The sequence below is a fragment of the Fukomys damarensis genome, unplaced genomic scaffold (genome assembly GCF_012274545.1).
Source record: "Fukomys damarensis isolate Sample0158 unplaced genomic scaffold, DMR_v1.0_HiC HiC_scaffold_38, whole genome shotgun sequence".
NCBI lineage: Eukaryota > Metazoa > Chordata > Mammalia > Rodentia > Bathyergidae > Fukomys > Fukomys damarensis.
This window is the reverse complement of record NW_022900950.1, coordinates 36,062,560-36,080,890: the sequence shown is the minus strand read 5'-3', so window position 1 is coordinate 36,080,890 and position 18,331 is coordinate 36,062,560. Positions and strand designations below refer to the sequence as shown.

The 18,331-nt window shown below is 36.5% G+C and overlaps 3 protein-coding genes across 8 annotated transcripts in view; 2 read left to right on the top strand and 1 right to left on the bottom strand.

Moving 5' to 3' along the window:
- Window positions 1-6,440, top strand: part of N4bp2l2 (NEDD4 binding protein 2 like 2) — a 142,475-nt gene extending 136,035 nt beyond the window's left edge. Inside the window, 1 exon segment of the mRNA XM_033759977.1 lies at window positions 3,824-6,440. Within this exon segment, the coding sequence (XP_033615868.1) occupies window positions 3,824-3,855 (32 nt within the window). The 3' untranslated portion in view covers window positions 3,856-6,440.
- Window positions 1-8,578, top strand: part of N4bp2l1 (NEDD4 binding protein 2 like 1) — a 12,602-nt gene extending 4,024 nt beyond the window's left edge. Inside the window, exons 2-5 of the mRNA XM_033759978.1 lie at window positions 3,824-3,951; window positions 4,256-4,344; window positions 6,364-6,440; window positions 7,480-8,578. Coding sequence (XP_033615869.1) covers window positions 3,846-3,951; window positions 4,256-4,344; window positions 6,364-6,440; window positions 7,480-7,738 — 531 coding nt within the window. The 5' untranslated portion in view covers window positions 3,824-3,845 and the 3' untranslated portion in view covers window positions 7,739-8,578. The remainder of the gene's footprint in view (window positions 1-3,823; window positions 3,952-4,255; window positions 4,345-6,363; window positions 6,441-7,479) is intronic.
- A 3,050-nt stretch (window positions 8,579-11,628) lies between these two features.
- Brca2 (BRCA2 DNA repair associated) overlaps window positions 11,629-18,331 on the bottom strand; it is a 70,261-nt gene continuing 63,558 nt past the window's right edge. For 5 of the 6 annotated variants that reach the window (XM_010623898.2, XM_010623903.2, XM_010623904.2 and 2 more), the window contains 3 exons: window positions 14,887-15,131; window positions 13,542-13,688; window positions 11,629-12,464 (listed from right to left, as the gene is read on the bottom strand). In XM_010623898.2, coding sequence (XP_010622200.1) covers window positions 11,829-12,464; window positions 13,542-13,688; window positions 14,887-15,131 — 1,028 coding nt within the window. In that variant the 3' untranslated portion in view covers window positions 11,629-11,828. The remainder of the gene's footprint in view (window positions 12,465-13,541; window positions 13,689-14,886; window positions 15,132-18,331) is intronic. The other variant, XM_010623905.3, reaches the window with a different exon arrangement.

The following is an 18,331-nucleotide window of genomic DNA, read 5'->3' as shown; positions in this document are numbered from 1 at the left end:
AAAAAAAAAAAAAGAAAGAAAGAAATACATTAGAGCCATAAAGGAGAAAAAGCACTCATATTTTTGCCTGACTGTTTGTTAGGAGACTGTGGAGCCTATAGTCAGGTCTATCTTAGCAAGGGATGAGAGAGTGGTCTTAACACAGAGTGGTCCTAAATAATTTAACTTTTATCCTAAGGTAAAATGTATAATAAAAAAGGACAGCAGTTTTGCGTTTTGTTTTTGTTTTCTAGACAGGAGTAGCATTGAAATAAAACAAAATATGATTGGATACCTGTTTGTGCTCTAAAGTCTTTTTAAGGGAACCAGAGAGAGTATTAACTTCTAATCTATAGTGTAAACCATAAAGAGGGAAACAAGAGTAGATAAAGATATGTATATGAAAAGAACAATTCAACTCTGAAAATGTTTAACAAATAAAGCAAACCTATGAGTGGTGGACTTAATAGAAAAACAAATGAAACCAGATTTAGAAGAAATATCAAATATGGACCAAAAAGAAAAATAAATCTTAGAATCAGTTTCCATCATTGTTTATTACATGTAAGATAGGAAAATAAAGTTACACACTCTTATTTCACCTCTGACTGTAGCTTTCATTGTTTAGATTAAATACTATTGTATTTAAAAACTTTACAGTGTTCACAAATATAAAATGTACATACTTGGAGAAAAAAAGCCCAGTAAAATATATGTATCGGAAATTGCATCTCCTAACTATCCTTAAATTTTTTTCTAAGGTATCTTTATAATAATTGCTTGTATTGGAGGTTAAAGTATAGATTTATGAGTTGGACTTTTCAGTTTCAGTGTCTTTAAGGTCAAATAATAGACATTTATCATGGAAACTATGGGCCTCTCTTTTCATTCAGTCTTTTTACTTGTCCTTTCTTACATATTATATTTTATATCTGTGGCCCATTAAAAGTTGCCACATTTTCTTTGCTCCACTTTGATCAAGAAGTAGAAACTGTTTTACTATCCCTTCAGCATAGGCCAGGAAAGTGGCTTCACTGTGACCAACGTAATGTGGTGGGAACCTAGCAGCATCCACTCACGCACTCTTGTCCTGGGTCAGCAACACCTGAGGTGTCAGGAGGCCTATCTAAACCCTTCTGTCTCCCTTAATTTGTCAAATGACTATAGATGCATAATTGACTCCAGGCAAGACCAGCAGAACTTCCCAGGTGGCTTCAGCCAAACTGACTCCAAGACAGTTCATTCTCTCTGTTACACAGACTTCTCAACATTGAGAGCAGCTATCAGGGATCTTTTTTTTTTTTTTTTTTTTTTTTTTGTACTGGGGATTGAACCTGGGACCTTGCACTTGTGAGGCAGGTGGCGGAACCACTGAGTTAAATCCCCAGCCCTATCAGGAATCATTTTTATTATTTGTTTTCACCTTAAAAATATCTCACATTTCTTTCATAATCTTTGTTCCTCTCACATGACTTCATGTTTTGTGGTCCCTATATTTAACTGGTCACTCTTCTGTGGACTTCTTCCATCTTGCCACATTTCACTTTAAATTTGTGGCACCCAGAACTGAAACCAATGTTTCACAAATAGTTTTGCCACTTTTAACCCTTAATGACTTTGTTTCTGTTTTCCCCTCAAGTGTCACTCTTAACAAGCCAAAAAAACATTAGCCTCTTCCTTCTCTGACCTCATTCGTCCCACAAGAGACGAAAATTCCCAACCTTCAAGGTCCAGTTCAGGGTTAACTCCTTTGCAGTCTTTCCTCATCAGAACCTTTTCCTGACCTGAAATTCTCTAAGTGCTTTACCCACATAGCTTTCTCCACTGTTGGGGGTCTGGCTTCTTGGCTAGGCTGTGAATTGTTTAAAGCATCTACAGTATTTTATTTCTGTGTCTTAACACTTCACATAGTAACTTGGGATATATTAAGTGCTCAATAAATGTTTAATAGGTTGGCTAATTAACTAAAAGACTTCAGGTAACAGAATATATTATCTTATGACCTACATCTTCTCATAAGGCTATCAAGATAGACTACTAGGTTTATTTAAATCAAGATACCATGTCCATTGGTTTTCCCTGTGTATAACCATAGCCCACTTAAAAACACATGCATTTGATTTAGATACTTTTCCAACTCTTCATGCTGCCTTTCATGCCTTCTGAAAGATTTCGGCAGAAACGTTTGATTACTGTTTCTGGAATGTGAATTCATTCATGTTTTAAAATCAAGACATTTGTTTTGTTCTCTCATCTCTCAAGTCCAATGCATTGCTCTAAAGATTCCTTCACATACAGACTCTTGTATTCTTTATTACTGTGGTACATAAATTGTATGGGTTGGTGACTGGCTTCGGTGTTCCTGCGAACAAAATAACAGTAGTTTATATTTGTAAAGTGCCTTACCCTTATGTTTCCTATACCTTTACTCATCTGAGTCTTAGCAAAAGCTCTGTTTAGTAGGTAGGGGTTGTTATCTGCTTTAGTAAGGAAAACAAGTTTAGAGAGAAGGTCACATGACTAGATAGTGAAAGAGGCAAGAACTGAACCCAGCTCTAGCTGAAAAACTCAGTTGCTCACTTGTTAACTGCAGCACCATCTTCCTTCTGGATTAGGATCTTTTTTTTTTTTTTTTTTTTTTTTGATAGAGAACAAAGTAGGGAGGGAAGGGAGTTAAACCTCTGTGCTTTCTCTTTGCATTTCTTGACTTCGTCATTCTCCAACCTTTTTGTCCCTTCTAACTTGTAAATATCTTCCTATGCTGACCCTGGCCGTGTGTCTATATATTTTCCATTGCCAGTTGGATCTGATTAGAAGCTGGAACGATGCTGGTGAGTGCGGTAGTGACCAAGAGCAAGAGCATACACTAGCTGTGCCAGTGTCTGGTGCTGTGCTGGGATCGCCTCTGTTATCATTCATTGGCACCGCCTTTTACAGCTGAGGAAAGGAGGCATAGCAACTCTAAGGGTTTCAAATAGAAAAAGTCTTCTCTTGAAAAAATTTATTATAATACATGTTTACAGTATATAAGGATTATATTCATTGTGGGGAGTGGTACATGTATACAACACATCTTATTTTTGGGGGTCCCCTTGTCTTTGAAGTCTTTTTTTGTACAGACTTACTACTCTCTTGTGATTTGCTTTGTTGCTTTAAAGGAGGTACTACGTGGTTTTTCCTTTCCCTGTGGTAGAAAGGTATGAGGAATATTGGGTTCACCTCTTTCCTTCTCTTTTGCTTTTTCCATTTGATCTGTTATTGTTAAAATGTAAAGTATGTTTCACACACATCACACATCATCTCTGTCCACATTTCCTACCTCAGCAAGAACTAGTTTCTCAGATGGGTCTTTACAAAGAACAGAGGTCCAAGGAAATGGGACCCAGGTAAGGGTTTAGGGGCCAAGCGAGGTCTCCAGCATAGGGTATGGTACCCAATGGTAGGTTTCCAGTAGGCACTGTATCTTGGAGAGGAATGGTCATGGGGTGTCAGGCAGGAAAGATAGTCATGACACCCTCAACTTCGCCTCAGAGTTTTATCTGCAGTCAGTCCTGGTTGCTACAGAAGGTAATAGCACTGCCCAGCAGCCTCTGTTTGAGGATTGGCGACACACATAGCCACTTCTCAGCCCTCTGCTGCCTGTTAAGGAGCAATGCCTTCCAGAGATAATCTCTGGAAGGCATTGCTCCTTAACAGCATTTCTTTTTTAAAATTGAAGCTTAACAACTCAAAACCTGGTGGTCTCAGAATTATAAACTGCTAAATGTTAGATGAAAGAAAACTGTTTCTACCATGACTGTACATGTAATTTTTAAAATCCATCTTTCATTTCTCCACTTTCCAGACAATTGCAGCATGACTTTCCCATGGCCATGATTTTCAGCACAGATGATTTTTTCGCCAGGGAAGATGGTGCCTATGAGTTCAATCCTGACTTCTTGGAGGAAGCTCATGAATGGAACCAGAAAAGAGGTGATGAATTCATTCCCAAAATCCTGGGAAGCCCTGTTGTGCACACAGATTTTATCTGCTTCAGAATGTGTAACTTTTATGGAAACGAGCTTAATCAAAAGTTCTACCACTCTTCCCCCAAGCAGAATGCCATAGCATAACCTCTTTAGATTCTACGGAAAAAAATTACTGTAATGGGTTCCAAAATAGGTGGCATTTTAAAATTGTGTAATGACACTTTGTAATAAAAATGACAAAATATGGATGACGCTCACCCTTCTCTGACTATTGCATGTTGTTCACTGTTATGTAAATTGTGTTGCAGCAAGAAAAGCAATGAGGAATGGCATATCCCCCATTATTATTGATAATACCAACCTCCACGCCTGGGAAATGAAGCCCTATGCTGTCATGGTAGGAAGAAGTATCATTCTGAATTTTCAGTTATGGGCATTTTGTGAGAAAGTTGAAACATATGTTCTTTTCTCTTTTTCTGGTCTTCCATGACTTCATATTTATTAACAGTGGTTCTTGAAAGGAGCAGGTAAAGCAGGTTTCTCTGCTGTGTAGTGGCTGAAATTTGCTGAGATGCTAATCTCACCTCGGGGCACAATTTTTAAATTCTCCTTGGTGAACAGTCTTGGGTCTGAATTCCTAACAGCTTTCCAGTCTTGATTACTTTCCATACAGAGGAGTTTCGCTGAAACTTGCAGGGAAATATTGGACTAAGTGATACACGACCATGACAGGTTATAATAGGACTGCTTTTGGGACTCGGGATCACAGCACTGTGTACTATTGTCATCTGGGAGTTCCAGGGCAACAGAGTATTTTGATTTAAAAATAATTTTAGGATTATCACTGTAACCCTATTAAGGCAGTAGCATAAGAATATTTATATAACTCAGCTCGCCAAGGAAATGGGACCCAGGACAGGTAAGACTTTAGGTGCCTTTTTTCAGGGGTCTTTTTTTCCCAGACATATTTTGTCTCATGCTAATAACTTTTCATTCTCTATTGGGTAAAGGAGAAAACACCCACCACCATACAAAGTAGGACAGGAAGCAGACAGCTTCTACTTATGTCACAAGGAATCCCCTTGGTAACTGTAAAGCGTCCCTGGACTCACAGCAGTCTCTATTTAGGCTTTTTACATTTTGGGCAAGAATAGCATACCTACAGGTGTGCTTTTCTTTAACAATACTTTTGTCAGTTTTACAGTACTTAGACCCAGACTGGGACTGGGATGAATGTAAGAAAGAATAAGCATCAACTTTGTGTTTATTTCGGTTCATGATCAAGAGGTCATGTGGGAGAGAAATGAAAAGGACCATGAAGAGTTAAATGAATTCACGCACATCTCAAAACAAGACTTAGGGATTGAGAGTGGCTTTGGGAAGGCATATTACTTTTCATTCTCTGGATATATACAGTTTTTTCAGCCACTTGCAGCTATTAAGACTCAAAAAGATGTTTTCATGATATAGTAGTTGAATCCTTCCATAATTATCCAAAGAATAAAGAGGAAATAACATTCTTAAAAGATGTATTAATTGATAAATAGTAAGTTTTAGTACATGTATCCAATGAGCAATGATCAATTCAGGATATTATGATTATTCATCACCTCAAATATTTGTCATTTCTTTGTGATGAGAACATTCAAAATCCTCTAGTTATTTTGATAGTGGTTATAATTCTTTGATACAATGTGTACTATAATCATCCTTCTGTGTAATAATACACCAGAACTTACTCATCCTATTTATGAGAAAATCTTTCTACTTAGCTCTTTTCATTCTGTATTTTTCAACACAGTAAACAACAGTAATAACAAAAAGTTCAGTCTGAAATAAAGCAGGATTCAATTTATGGATGCAAAGAACATTTAGATATTTGTATGGGGACTATAATTGTTTTCTAAACTCCAGGAAACGAGGTGCAGTGCTTTGAGTCAGACTTTTGAGTAGAAGCAGGTAGAACTACTTCTGGAGGGATAATTATATAAAACATAGGGAAATCACTTTTACTTCATAAACTGTTTCTGTGGCACTCTCACTTCCAAAACCAAGGCTTGAGAACTAGAACAAGGCATTTGACAGAAGTAAATCTACGGTGAGCATACAAATGACTTTGAGAACTCAGTGAGTTTGTTGTTTGGGATATTTTAAATAGTTCAGTAATCTACTTTTAAAGACGTTCAACTTCTACATGCTGGATAAAACTGACCAAAACTTAACATTGTGAATTATAATCTGAGAGTGGCTAAGTATGGGAAAGAACTGACTGCATTAAGATAAATTAAGGCATTGGATTACCAGTAAAACAAAAGGAATTTTAGGAAAGCTTTGTAATAAATGTTAAATGGCAGCATAAACATACCCAAACATACATACTATGTCTTCAATGTTTTATGTACTTTTGAAAAATCAGGCACTTGAAAATAACTATGAAGTTATATTCCGAGAACCTGACACTCGCTGGAAATTCAACGTTCAAGAGTTAGCAAGGTACTTCTTTGTTTTTCTAGTTCCTCATTATGTATCCTGCTGTTTTCAGGTATTTCAGACCGAACAAAAGAATCTTTTCAGGCTGGAAATGGACTGGTAGTTTTCAGGCCAGAAATGGTAATTCTTGGAAATTGATAACTTTGAAATTATTAATGTGAAGACTTTAGTTTTGGGTCAGTTTTCTAATATAATGCTAAATGCTAAATCTCAGCTTGAACTTGATCCTTTAAAAGGACACATGTAACATTCTGCTAAATTGCTTCTTCATTAACATCTAAAAGCACTTTCCTCTGCATGGGATCGCACATGTCAATGGTGTTTTTGCATCTAGACTAAATAAAGACCTTTAGATGTTGAACAGTATGTGGTTTATGGTTTAGATGCTAATTTATAAAGCAATAAATGTCCAAATAATACTAACTTGGTTTTGAGTGCATTAATTCTGATAGTATCTGATGTTAATGTCAATGACTTAATCAGTGAGACCTTTTAGGAGTAAAGAGTAGTTCATCTTATGACTATAAGCAGATAGTGTTTTCAAAGAGGGTCTGTGGATCAAACCATCAGAATTGCCTCAGGTGGTTGTTAAATCCTAGAGTTTATGGACTACATTGTATAGTTAGAATCTTTGGTAAATATATTTCTAACTATATTCTCAGGTAATACTTGTGTCTGCTAGAATTTAAGATCCTTTTAATAAGCATCTCATAGCAGTCTCAGGGACTGACATAGTCCTGAATTGATGAGAGATATATGCATGTTATTAACAATCAAATATGTGATTTTTAAAAAATCTCATGCTGTTTGTGTTTTGAAGCACATAACTGAGATTACCAGAAGCAAAGCATTTTTGAAGCTAGCCTCAAGGTATGGAAGGCAAGCAGGGAAACATGAAAAACAGGAATAGAGCCTGAAAGATAATGGAATAGCAAGATATACTTTTGCTAGTTATGTCCTGAAGATAGTGTGATATTTATGTAATACAAAAAGTAAAGCACTTTGATATTTCTGCCTTAACTGTTTATTTTTTTCCATGTAGAAGAAACGTTCATGGAGTCCCAAGAGAAAAAATACACCGAATGAAAGAACGGTATGAACATAATGTTACCTTTCACAGTGTACTTCATGCAGAAAAACCAAGCAGAATGAACAGAAACCAGGACAGGAATAATGCATCACCTTCCAGTGGTGCAGGATACTGGAATTGTTATGCAGAGTTTCCACACCGGAGGGCTCATGGTAGCTTCACAAACGAGAGCTCCTTTAGCAGAAGGGGTGGTTGTCACCATGGATATTAGAGGCCTATCTTACAGCCATTCAGAATTTTCCTAAATAAGTTTTTACTTCAATTTTTGGTATTTATTGTTTGTTTAGTTTTAGCAGAGCTCTGATTCCAGTGTAAATAGTTAAACCCCAAAGTTTCTGAGCAGAGGTTACTATATTCATTATCATCGACAAGAACTTGTTAAAGTGCACCTGTGTGCATGGTCTGATGCTGGGCATTCTGAGATTTGATTAAAGTCTTTCTCTAGAGGAAGAATTAATTTGAAACTGAAATCCATGAACATAAACAGTCATTGAGGTTCATACACAAAACTATATTATATGTGTTTCAGTGCCATTTTATTAATTATCTTTCAAAAGCTTCATCTCTACCAGAAGCGAGAGAGGTAGGGGAGAAACAAGAGGCAGAAAATGTTTTTAGTGCCACTGCTACTTGATAATATGTATCCAAACACGTGAGACATGTGGTTAATGATACTGATTTTCCTTTAAAATAGGCTAGAAAGTTTACATATAAAGGAATATTATTCTTCAAAGTGGACACTTTGGGAAGTTACTCCTTTATTTTGATGATCTATTACCCTTAAGATGTCTGTGGAACCTTGATCACTAAACAAGTGACTCAGGAAAATCAGTGTCATTATTTGTAATGCTTTGTGTTTAACTACTTTATTCAACAGAATTAAACCTAACTTTTGTCTGTTGTCTTATTGTGTAAATAAAATTAACCTGCCTTCATAAAACATCAATTTTGAGAAACAATTAAGCAATTTCTAAAATTATGTCTATAAATGTAATTACTTGGCACCCAAAATATTTGGGAGTGCAAGGAATTAGGCAGCCCAGGATATAGATCACATGAGTATGTATATAGATCACCGAAAGATGAGCAGTCTGGATGTTTTACATGGCATCATTTGAGACAATAAACTTCTACCTTAACTTTGGAATGTCTCTTATATCCAAATTAAATCCCAGCACTTCAGATTAATTTGGTATAAGACCATGATGGACAAGACCATAGGATGTATGCTCTATGTATTGTTGGCCAACAGCTTCTAATGTTCTGTGAATTATTTTAAGTGTCTTAATAATGGTGCTTTTATGGTTATTACAAATTGTATATTGGCATTGCATTTGTATGGATTTGTCATTGAATTTTTTTGGTTCAATAAATTTATCTAAATCCCAATGAATTCAATCATATGATAATCTATTTTTCTATATCATAAGCTTAGTTATGAGTCTTATAGGAGGCATAAAGGTAAAGACAAAAGCAACTTGATATTTTCTTGCCTATATACATCTGTGCACATTAGAAAGACTATTTTAGCCTGGCATGGTGGCTGTAATCCCAGCACTTGGGAGGCTGAGGCAGAAAGATCACTGAGTTTGAGGCCAGTCTAGGCTAACAGAGCAAGACGCTGCCTCAAAAAAACAAACAAAAAAACAAACAAAACCACAAAGAAAGCAAAAAAACCTAAAAACAAACAAAAGACTTAACATTCCATTAACATTGTGGAAATCTACTCAACATCTTGATGACTACCAGCAATGAATTATTTTATTAGCATTTATATCTGTTGAATAATAAAGCTTGGCTAACAGACATAAAACACATTTTAATGAACCTAAGCTGCTGTTATAGTTTTTAAAATTGTGTTTAAGTACAGCACACAGTAATTTTATAGTAACAATCCACTTAATAGTACTCCTACTTTCCAGACCTAGGTAATTAATTCTGTGTATTTTAGTCAATACATGGTTACTGCAGAACCAACTCAAAAAGAATGGCTTTATCTAGATTAGTAGAGGGAAGTGCTAATGAGTCCCTCACGTCCACAGGAGTAGTTCAAAGGGCCAGATTCAAGTACCCGTGGTTTTGTCTGGCTGGTTCTCTGGGCTTTTGGTTCACATGGGCTGAGGGAACCATCACAAAGTGGTTCTGGGCCACAGATCCAGAGCTTCTCTAGAGTTCTGAGTTTCCTAGCCTATTTATGTCTCTTCTTTCTCTAGATGACTTCTGAAATACTTGGGTTTGGTAGCTAAATGACACCAACTTTATCCTACTTTTCAACTCCCATTTGCATCATCTTTTGAACACCTAACATTGACTTGCATTACTTCGTGTTACTATTTGCATTATTCATAGAGCTGACAAGTACTCTGTAAACACAATACGCTCTTATTGACTGTTGAATACATAACACAAACTTACCACTTATTCCTGTCATGCAGTATACATTGACAACTTTGGAAGTATTGTCACTTCTAGGATGGCAATGTACATATATACTCAGGCTTTACACTTTGTTCATGTAGCTTGGATGTTGTTGTAATTCATAAAAAGGAATGTATACCTTAGATACCTCTACAATGGGTGGTCTGAATGAGAAGAGAGGAGGTAAGGATGTTTATGGTTGAATCCTTAAAAACAGAATTCCTGTTCATGTGAGACTTGTTTTGCTCCCTCTTCTAGAGTGGAACACTGGGAGAATGATTAGGATGAGAAGGCCATAGTGTTTTATGAACAAAACATAAGTTGCAAAAAGACTAGCAGAACACTTAATATCAGAATTGACTATTACATTAATGATTTTTTAGAAGAGAGATCAATCATGGATCACGGTTAAGCAAAGGAACTTTTTGTGGTCCTGGGGATGGAACCCAGATACTCTAAGTTACAACACCAGCTCACAAGTTAAGATTTTTATTTTTATTTTTTCTGGTATTAGGGATCGAACTTGGGACCTTGTGGCTTGTGAGGCAGGCATATGAACCACTGAAGTAAATCCCCAGCCCAAGTTATTATTTTTAATTGGTGCTAGGGATTGAACCCAGGGTCTCTGCACTGAGCTATAATCTCCAGCTTTTTTATTCTTGATTTAGAGATAGGGTCTCACCAGATCACTAAGGTGGGTAGTCTGGGCTTGAATTTGTAATCCTCCTGCCTCAGCTTCCCATAGTGCTAGAATTACAGGTATGTACGGCCATGCCAAGCTTCACAAATTGACTTTTAAAAGGATGTTAGCCAGCCGGGCGTGGTGGCGCACGCCTGTAATCCCAGCACTCAGGAGGCTAAGGCAGGAGGATCGCTGTGAGTTCGAGGCCAGCCGAGGCTACATAGTGAGTTCCAGGTCAGTCTCATCTACGTAGTGAGACCCTGTCTCAAAAACAAAAAACAACAAAAAAAGAAAAAGAAGAAAAGGATTTATTTTTCTAGTCAGGATTGGTAGCACGTTCTTGTAATACCAGCACTCAGGAGGCTGAGGCCAGCCTGGGCTATGTTCAAGGTCAGCCTGAAGTACACAGTGTGACTGTCTCAGGAAAAAAAAAAAAAAGACTTATTCTTGGATTTGAAATGTTTATAATTAGATTTGAATACATGATATTACACATACATTTAAAAGGTGAAAGATTTATATGATCCAAAGAGAAATCAGAGTATGTACATACATTTAAGATATATTAAAACACCTGGTTTAAGAGCGTCTTCATGCTATTATGTAGCTCCCACTAGAGCTTTAGTATAAACATAAGACAGTAACCAATGTTACTTTTGATTTGGTAATAGGTTTAACAGGCACCACATTCTACCAGGTGTATCAAAACCAATTTGAAAGCAAGAGTTTCAAGTTTCAGTCTGGATAACTAGTTTGCTTTTAAAAATTAATTATAACCTCACTATAATATCTTTATTCATTTTGATTTTTGAACAGGGTGGAACTATAGCAAAAACCAACACATGTATTTAAGACAACTTTCATAGTAAGTTACTTCTAAAAAACTCCTAAAATTGGAATTCAATAGAATTATCTGAGTCAAAGAGCTATACTTAGAAACTTTATTTCAATTAGCCAGTGACACAATCTAAAAGGATGTTTATTTATAAATATGTGTTGTGATCAAATTCAATGAAATATTTAAATGAGATTTTTTAATGTACAATTTTAAGATGTACAACTGAAAACAGAATCAAGCAAAGAACATTTGTGATATGCAAATATAAACTGTGAAACTTAGCCATGCTTTTTCTTGTTATGTAAATACTGATAAGCAGTTTGAAACTGTACTACAGACTGGAAAGGTTAAGAGTAACTATTGCTATTTATGCTTCTGTTGCCTTTGCAATCTCTTAGATATATTCTTTATCCTACTTGTTTCCTGCATGTTGCTCTTACATTCTTCTGTGCTGGCTTGTGAATTCTCTTGTCCTTTGACGAGAGACATAGTATAATGAGTTTTCTGTCCAAGATAATCTTCTGAACTGGAAAGAGCAGTCCTGGTAGATTCACTGATAGATAGATGTTGATTTTCTCCTGCAGAGCTATTCAGAAGGGCTTGGGTATTTATCATTGCAAGTTCTTCATCAGCTATTGAATTGCTTTCCAAAAGAGAAACTTCATTGGCTTTTTTAAGTGGAGTCATCTGAGGAAAATTCAATTCTTCTTTCTTTATAGGTATTTCATACTTGGTGCCACAAATCCTTGGTGGCTGAAATGCCTTCTGTGCAGCTGGGGAAACAAATGTGCAAATGGGACTCATAGGGGGAGGTAAAGGCACACGACTCAGGAAATCCAGGGCTCTTCTTTTATTGCAGTTTTTTGGGTCAGTCATTGCTTTCTCTTCTTCAGAAGACTTTGAAGTTTTTTTGGCTGATACTGGTATAGATCCAGACTTCCCTTTTGGCGAACAAAGTGATAAAGGACTCTGACAATTTATCTCACTACTAGAAGACATCTAATAAAGTAAAAAGCAACCTATTACAATTATATACTAGTGTAAGAAAACAATATCAAATTAACTTTTCACTAAAAGTACTGTTTCAGAAGGAAATAATTTTACGTAAAAAAAATGATAAGATAATGAAGAGTAACACAAAGACAAAAGTTGCAGACATAACTTATGCTTTAATCTTTTTTAAAAAATCACTAACAGACCAAATGAAAAGAGGCATTTTAAGCCGGGCATGGTAGCACACGCTTGTAATCCCAGTACTTGGGAGGCTGTGACAGGAGGATCACTGTGAGTTCGAGACCAGCCTGGGCTACATAGTGAGTTCCAGATCAATCTCAACTACATAGTGAGACCCTGTCTCAAAAAACAAAATAAAACAAAAAAAAGAGGCATTTTTAAAACCATCTTAAGCAAGGGCCCAAGTTTGATCCCTGGTACCAAAAAATTAAATAAATAAATAAAACTATCTTAAAACATACCTACTTTTTTAGCTTTGTGACCTTAGGTAATTTTTTTTTTTTGAGACAGGGACCTATGTAGCCCAGCCTAGCCTCTATCTCATGGCAATCCTCCTGCCTCAGTCTTCCAAGTGCTGGGATTACAGAGGTGGATCACCACACCTGGCAAGGTAATTGTTTAACCTCTTTATACCTCATGGTAATAACAGCTTTCATCTCATAGGGCCATAGTGAGGATTAAAGAGTTACAGCTGCACTTACCAAGTGTTAGCTATTTAGCTACTATCAAAGACTTTAGTTTGATTTGCATTCCCTGTAATTTAATGAGTAAAGCTAAATTTAGAATCAACCCTAGTGGAATGGGATAGTTCTTCTAGCAAAAAGAAAGGGCTTTTCCAATCAGATGTATTTAGAATGCTAAAAGTGAAAGCGTTTGTAAAGTGTGTCCCCAAAGACTTACATTCTTGCTTCATAAAACAAGATAGTTTCCAAATAGCCTATACCTGTAGAAGCTACATATCAATTAAATACCCTTTCTAATTAAGTTTATTACATTTACTATGCTTGCTAGTTATTTACTAGACTTTCCTCCATAATATTTCTTAAATTCATATTAACTTACCAGACACTTGTTTCCTGTACCAAGGACTGTCTGAGCAGTGTGTGGTTCTGACGTACAGTCTTTAGATGGGGTGGACCACTCGGAATCGTTTACATTAAGTAAACGTGTGAGCTTCTTTTCTGCATCATTGCAAAATGTATCAATATTCTAAGAAAATAAGTTGGAAAAACCTGTTTTGTAAGTTGCAAACACATGTTTTCAGGAAACATTTCCTTTAAGAACAGAACTGAAACATTCAGACCAGAACAAATGAGACACCCAAGAGGTGACAGCAACTGTCAAACATGCCAATGCAAAAATGCAAAACTAATACCAATGATTAGGGGGAACCTAGTTGTTGGAGGAAGGTGCTGAGGAGGGAGAAAAAAGAGGAAGTGTGTATGTGGGAAGTAAAGAGACATGAAACCTCCCTGGCCATCTGGTTCAATCAGCAAGGTATCATGATACTTGATTGAAGTTGGAAGACTGGGGCTTATGTTTAGTTCCATTTACTGTCTAAGAGCGGAGACCATCACATCCACAAGGTGCTTTGTAGGGCATTAAAATCAAAGAACTGCCTCACACATCTCACATTTATCTCAAGCATTAACTCAAATGATATACAGGTTAAACTACGTGGAACTGGTCTTTACAGAGCCTTAGTTGGTCAAATACCAGCACCTTAACAATGGCATAATTTCATAACAGAGTATTTGTAAAACTTTAAAAACCTGGGAAGCAGACATATACACAGAAAAATGCGTATGTGTGATCCAAGGAAAGTAGTTTTAGTGTTTCTTATTTGAGAATATCTTCATTCAAATCAGAGGCATAAACTGCATAAGATATTACATCTACAGTGTAAATGTAAACTAGTAGCTTACATATTATTAACTAGTCACACTGCCAAATGCTGTGAACCACAGGTAACTTATAGTACTGTTGTTTTCAATTTCCAGTTTTCCTCCATGGTCTATATCTCTGAATACCCTTTCCATAATTTGATTTAACTCAGTCCCCTTCAAGTCATTCTTTCCCATCTGGTAGCTGTCAGTCCCTTATTGTCTTATCCCTTCCTGGGCAATTTTGTTTTTGTTTTTTGAGACAAGGTTTCACTACACAGTTGAGACTGCCCTGGAACTATGTAGCCCAGGCTGGTCTTGAACTCACAGTGATCCTCCTGCCTCAGCCTCCTGAGTGTTGGGATTACAGGCATGCGTCTCCACGCCCAGCCCTGGGCAATTAATATATGAGGAAACCTCATCTCATGTACTACCACAACTATCCAAGTTATGCCATTTCTTTGTATTGGACAATCATGTAGAAAAATACTAAAATATGTCATGATGATGAAAAGCAGTTTTACCTCAACAACATTTTTCATTTTGTTGAGCTGCTCTTGAAAGTGGCCCTCTTTTGGACTGGCAGAAAACATGGAAAAATCCACAGCAAATAAAGTAGGAATTCCAAATTTGGATTCTGGTCGCCACTGGAGGTTGCTTGCAGCAATTAACATGTTAGGTTTAATAATATCTTCATTAAGATCTATCCAAAACTTTATTGCCAAAAAATTATGGTATTCATCTGTCAAATAGACCAGTGGAGCAAGACCTAGAATGCAAAGAAAAATCATTAGCTAAATTTAAAAACATGAGAGACTGCTATATACTTACTTTAGTAGAAATGAATGGTTAAAAAAAAATCAAAATAACAATTTAGAGAAGACTTGGGATTTCTAAAATGATCTGTTTGCTTGAGGTGGTAAATTTCAATTCCAAATATTCTGTCACTGAGGTCATTGTGATGCATACTTATAACAGTTAAGGTGGGAGAATCTGCAATCTTTCTGAAAAAAAATTTGGCATTGCCTTGCTAGGTGACATAGTCATTTACCTTTCCACCCAGCAACACTGCTGCTAGCATTTCACTATGAGGATATATCTTCAAAACTAATATACACAATTTCAATCTAGCACCCCCCCACACACAATGGTATAGTGGGCAGTAGTAAAAATGAAGAAAAACTCTACCAACTGATTTCCAACACACTATATTAAGTGATAAATGAGAAGAACAAAAGATGTTAACCTTCATATAAGGAGATATAAAAAAAAAGTCTATTTGTGCAAAAGTAAAAGAAACAGCCTAAACCTGAAACTAAAGGAGCAGGGTGTGGTAGGAAAAAGGACTAACCCTGGGGTAGCAGACTTGAGGAAGTGACACTGCTCTAATACATCATTTAATATTGCTCTGACTCTTACAAGCACAGACAGATCTTAATTTTAAATATCATGTTTTGTGAAAAAGGAACCAAAGTTCTAGGGCTGTGGCAGGGAACATGTAAGATGAACCTGGAACATCTGTGACACCAAAAGGGAAGTACTCAAAAAGCAAAGGAAGCTCAAAACAAGTGTCAGCCTCTATGGCTCCCATACCTAAAGCTGGTGGGATGTGAGAATAATGAAAGTAGTGGGTTTTAATCCACAGAGTAGGATAAATATTTCTAAATCCATAATGATGTAGTTAAATAAGTAAGCCAGAGGAAAAGACAGTACTTCTTACAGAATTACAATGAATTCTAATTAATGTAGAATAAATGATGGGGAAAAAAAGAGATCATCATCAGGAAAATATTACAGTAATAACTGTTGCAAGCAAGATCAACTGAGGGATATTAAAACTAATGGGTGAGGGATTTAGCTCAGTGGTTCTGCCGTCTGCCTCGCAAGCTCAAGGACTAGAGTTCAATCTGCGGTACCAAAACAAAACAAAAAAACTAATGGGTGAAATTCTGTGATGAAATGGGATTTTAATAGTCCCTCTCTCCCAAGATATTTTATTAACTACAAAGGGAAAGGCAATTATTATATAGGAGAGAAAGCTGGCAGAAAGCACCTTAACCACTTGGTCACCAGTACCAATGATAAGAAATAGCAACACCATATCCCTTTGATCTGATGTATGAAGGACATAGCATCATTTCCATGGCAATCCTGCCCAAAGTGCATTGCTTCATTCCAGCCATGAGAAAAACATCAGACAAATCTAACTTGACGGAAATGCTACAAAGTAATGATCAACCCATTCAAAAGTTTCACAGTCGTGAAAAATAAAAGGTGACTGAAATTCTGTTAGACTTGAGATTACTGAGAAATAATGCGTAAATAGAACATGGGATCCTGTTTAGGATCCTGAAACAGAAAAAGGGAAATAGTATAAAAACAAGGACCTTGGGGACGTGGATTAGTGTAGTAATCTTGCATAGAACACCCAAGAGCTCGGGTTCAATCCCCTCCCCGCAAAAGAACCAATAAACCACATAACTTTAAATTTAAACAACCTACAGTATAAGCCAGTGATACAAACTTTTAAGAGCTTTCAATGATAACAGCCCACTGTGGCATGTGTGCCATGGGTTCACCATCACTTGGTATAGGCAAAAACACTGTACCAACATTAACTTTCTGATTCTAATAATTGTAGAACAGTTGTGCAAGATAACACTAGAGAAAGCAGGATGAGGAATATTTGAGAATTGTACTATTTGTGGAACTTTTTGAATGTCAAATAATTTAAAATATTATGAAATTCTAATGCTAAAAGCAGAGGCTGCTGGATAAGCTACAACAGGACTAAGATAAGGAAAAGTTAGAGTTGGACTAGGCACTAAACATTCAATCCCATTATTTATAATTTGTTTCTATTACTATGCCCATTACGTGCTCCCAATAAAAGGAGTGGAAAGAACTGTCATTCTCAGATAATAATTTGTTTATCTTGTTGTAAATGATGGCTTATCCCTTCATTTTTTCCAATTACAAGTAGATTATTTTGATATTAATTTTAAATATTAAATATGGCTTTTGAGATATTCATTTCCCAAACTCATTCAGCTTTCTAATTTTGAAAACTGCCTCTAATTATATTCAAAATTTAGTTATATTATTGCCCTTCTCTCAAACGTCCTTTAAAATATCATGTTTGACAATGATAAACATTTATTTTTATTTTTAATTTTTGGTACCGGGGATCGAACTCCGGTCCTCGTGCTTGTGAGGCAAGTGGCAGAACCACCAAGCTAAATCCCCAGCCTGATGATAAACATTTAGATTACATAAAAGTAATTAATACATGAGGAACTTTTAGAATGCAAAAAAAAAATCCTTATAGGGTAGTTTTTTTTTTTTTTTTTTAAATGAGAGGTTTCCTATCTGGATCAAACTGCACCGAAAGAAAATACAGTGGTCCCTTGACCTACAAACTCAATTTGTTCCTGAGGATGGTTGTAACTCAAGTTGGTCAACTGCCTTCAGTCTCCTGTATAATTTCAGGCCACATAATCTTCCAGGCAGATCTCAGTGTCCTACAGAGATACTGGCCCAGGATTTCTCAACCCCACAACACAGGAAAACATGTTGCAATGCTCCTTCCAGAACTTTTTCAGGGTTAAATCTGTATCTGGAAATATAAGCAGCTGGCATTTGGATTTTAACTCAAGACTTTGTTCCTAAGTTCAAACTAAAACTCCAGTTGTAACCAACTTGTTCATATGTCAGGCCGGTCACAACTTGAGGGTCTACTGTAACTGCCAAATGGACCTGGTGGCACACGCCTGTAATCCTAGCACTCTGGGATGCTGAAGCAGGAGGGTCACAAATTAGATCTGAGCCTGAGCAATTTAGCTACTCAATGATACCCTATCTCTATAAAAAACATAAAAGGGCTGGGACTATAGCTCAGTGTGAAGGCCTAAGGTTTAATCTCCAGTATGGGGAGCCTAATTTCTCATTTCTTTATTGGCAGATATATAT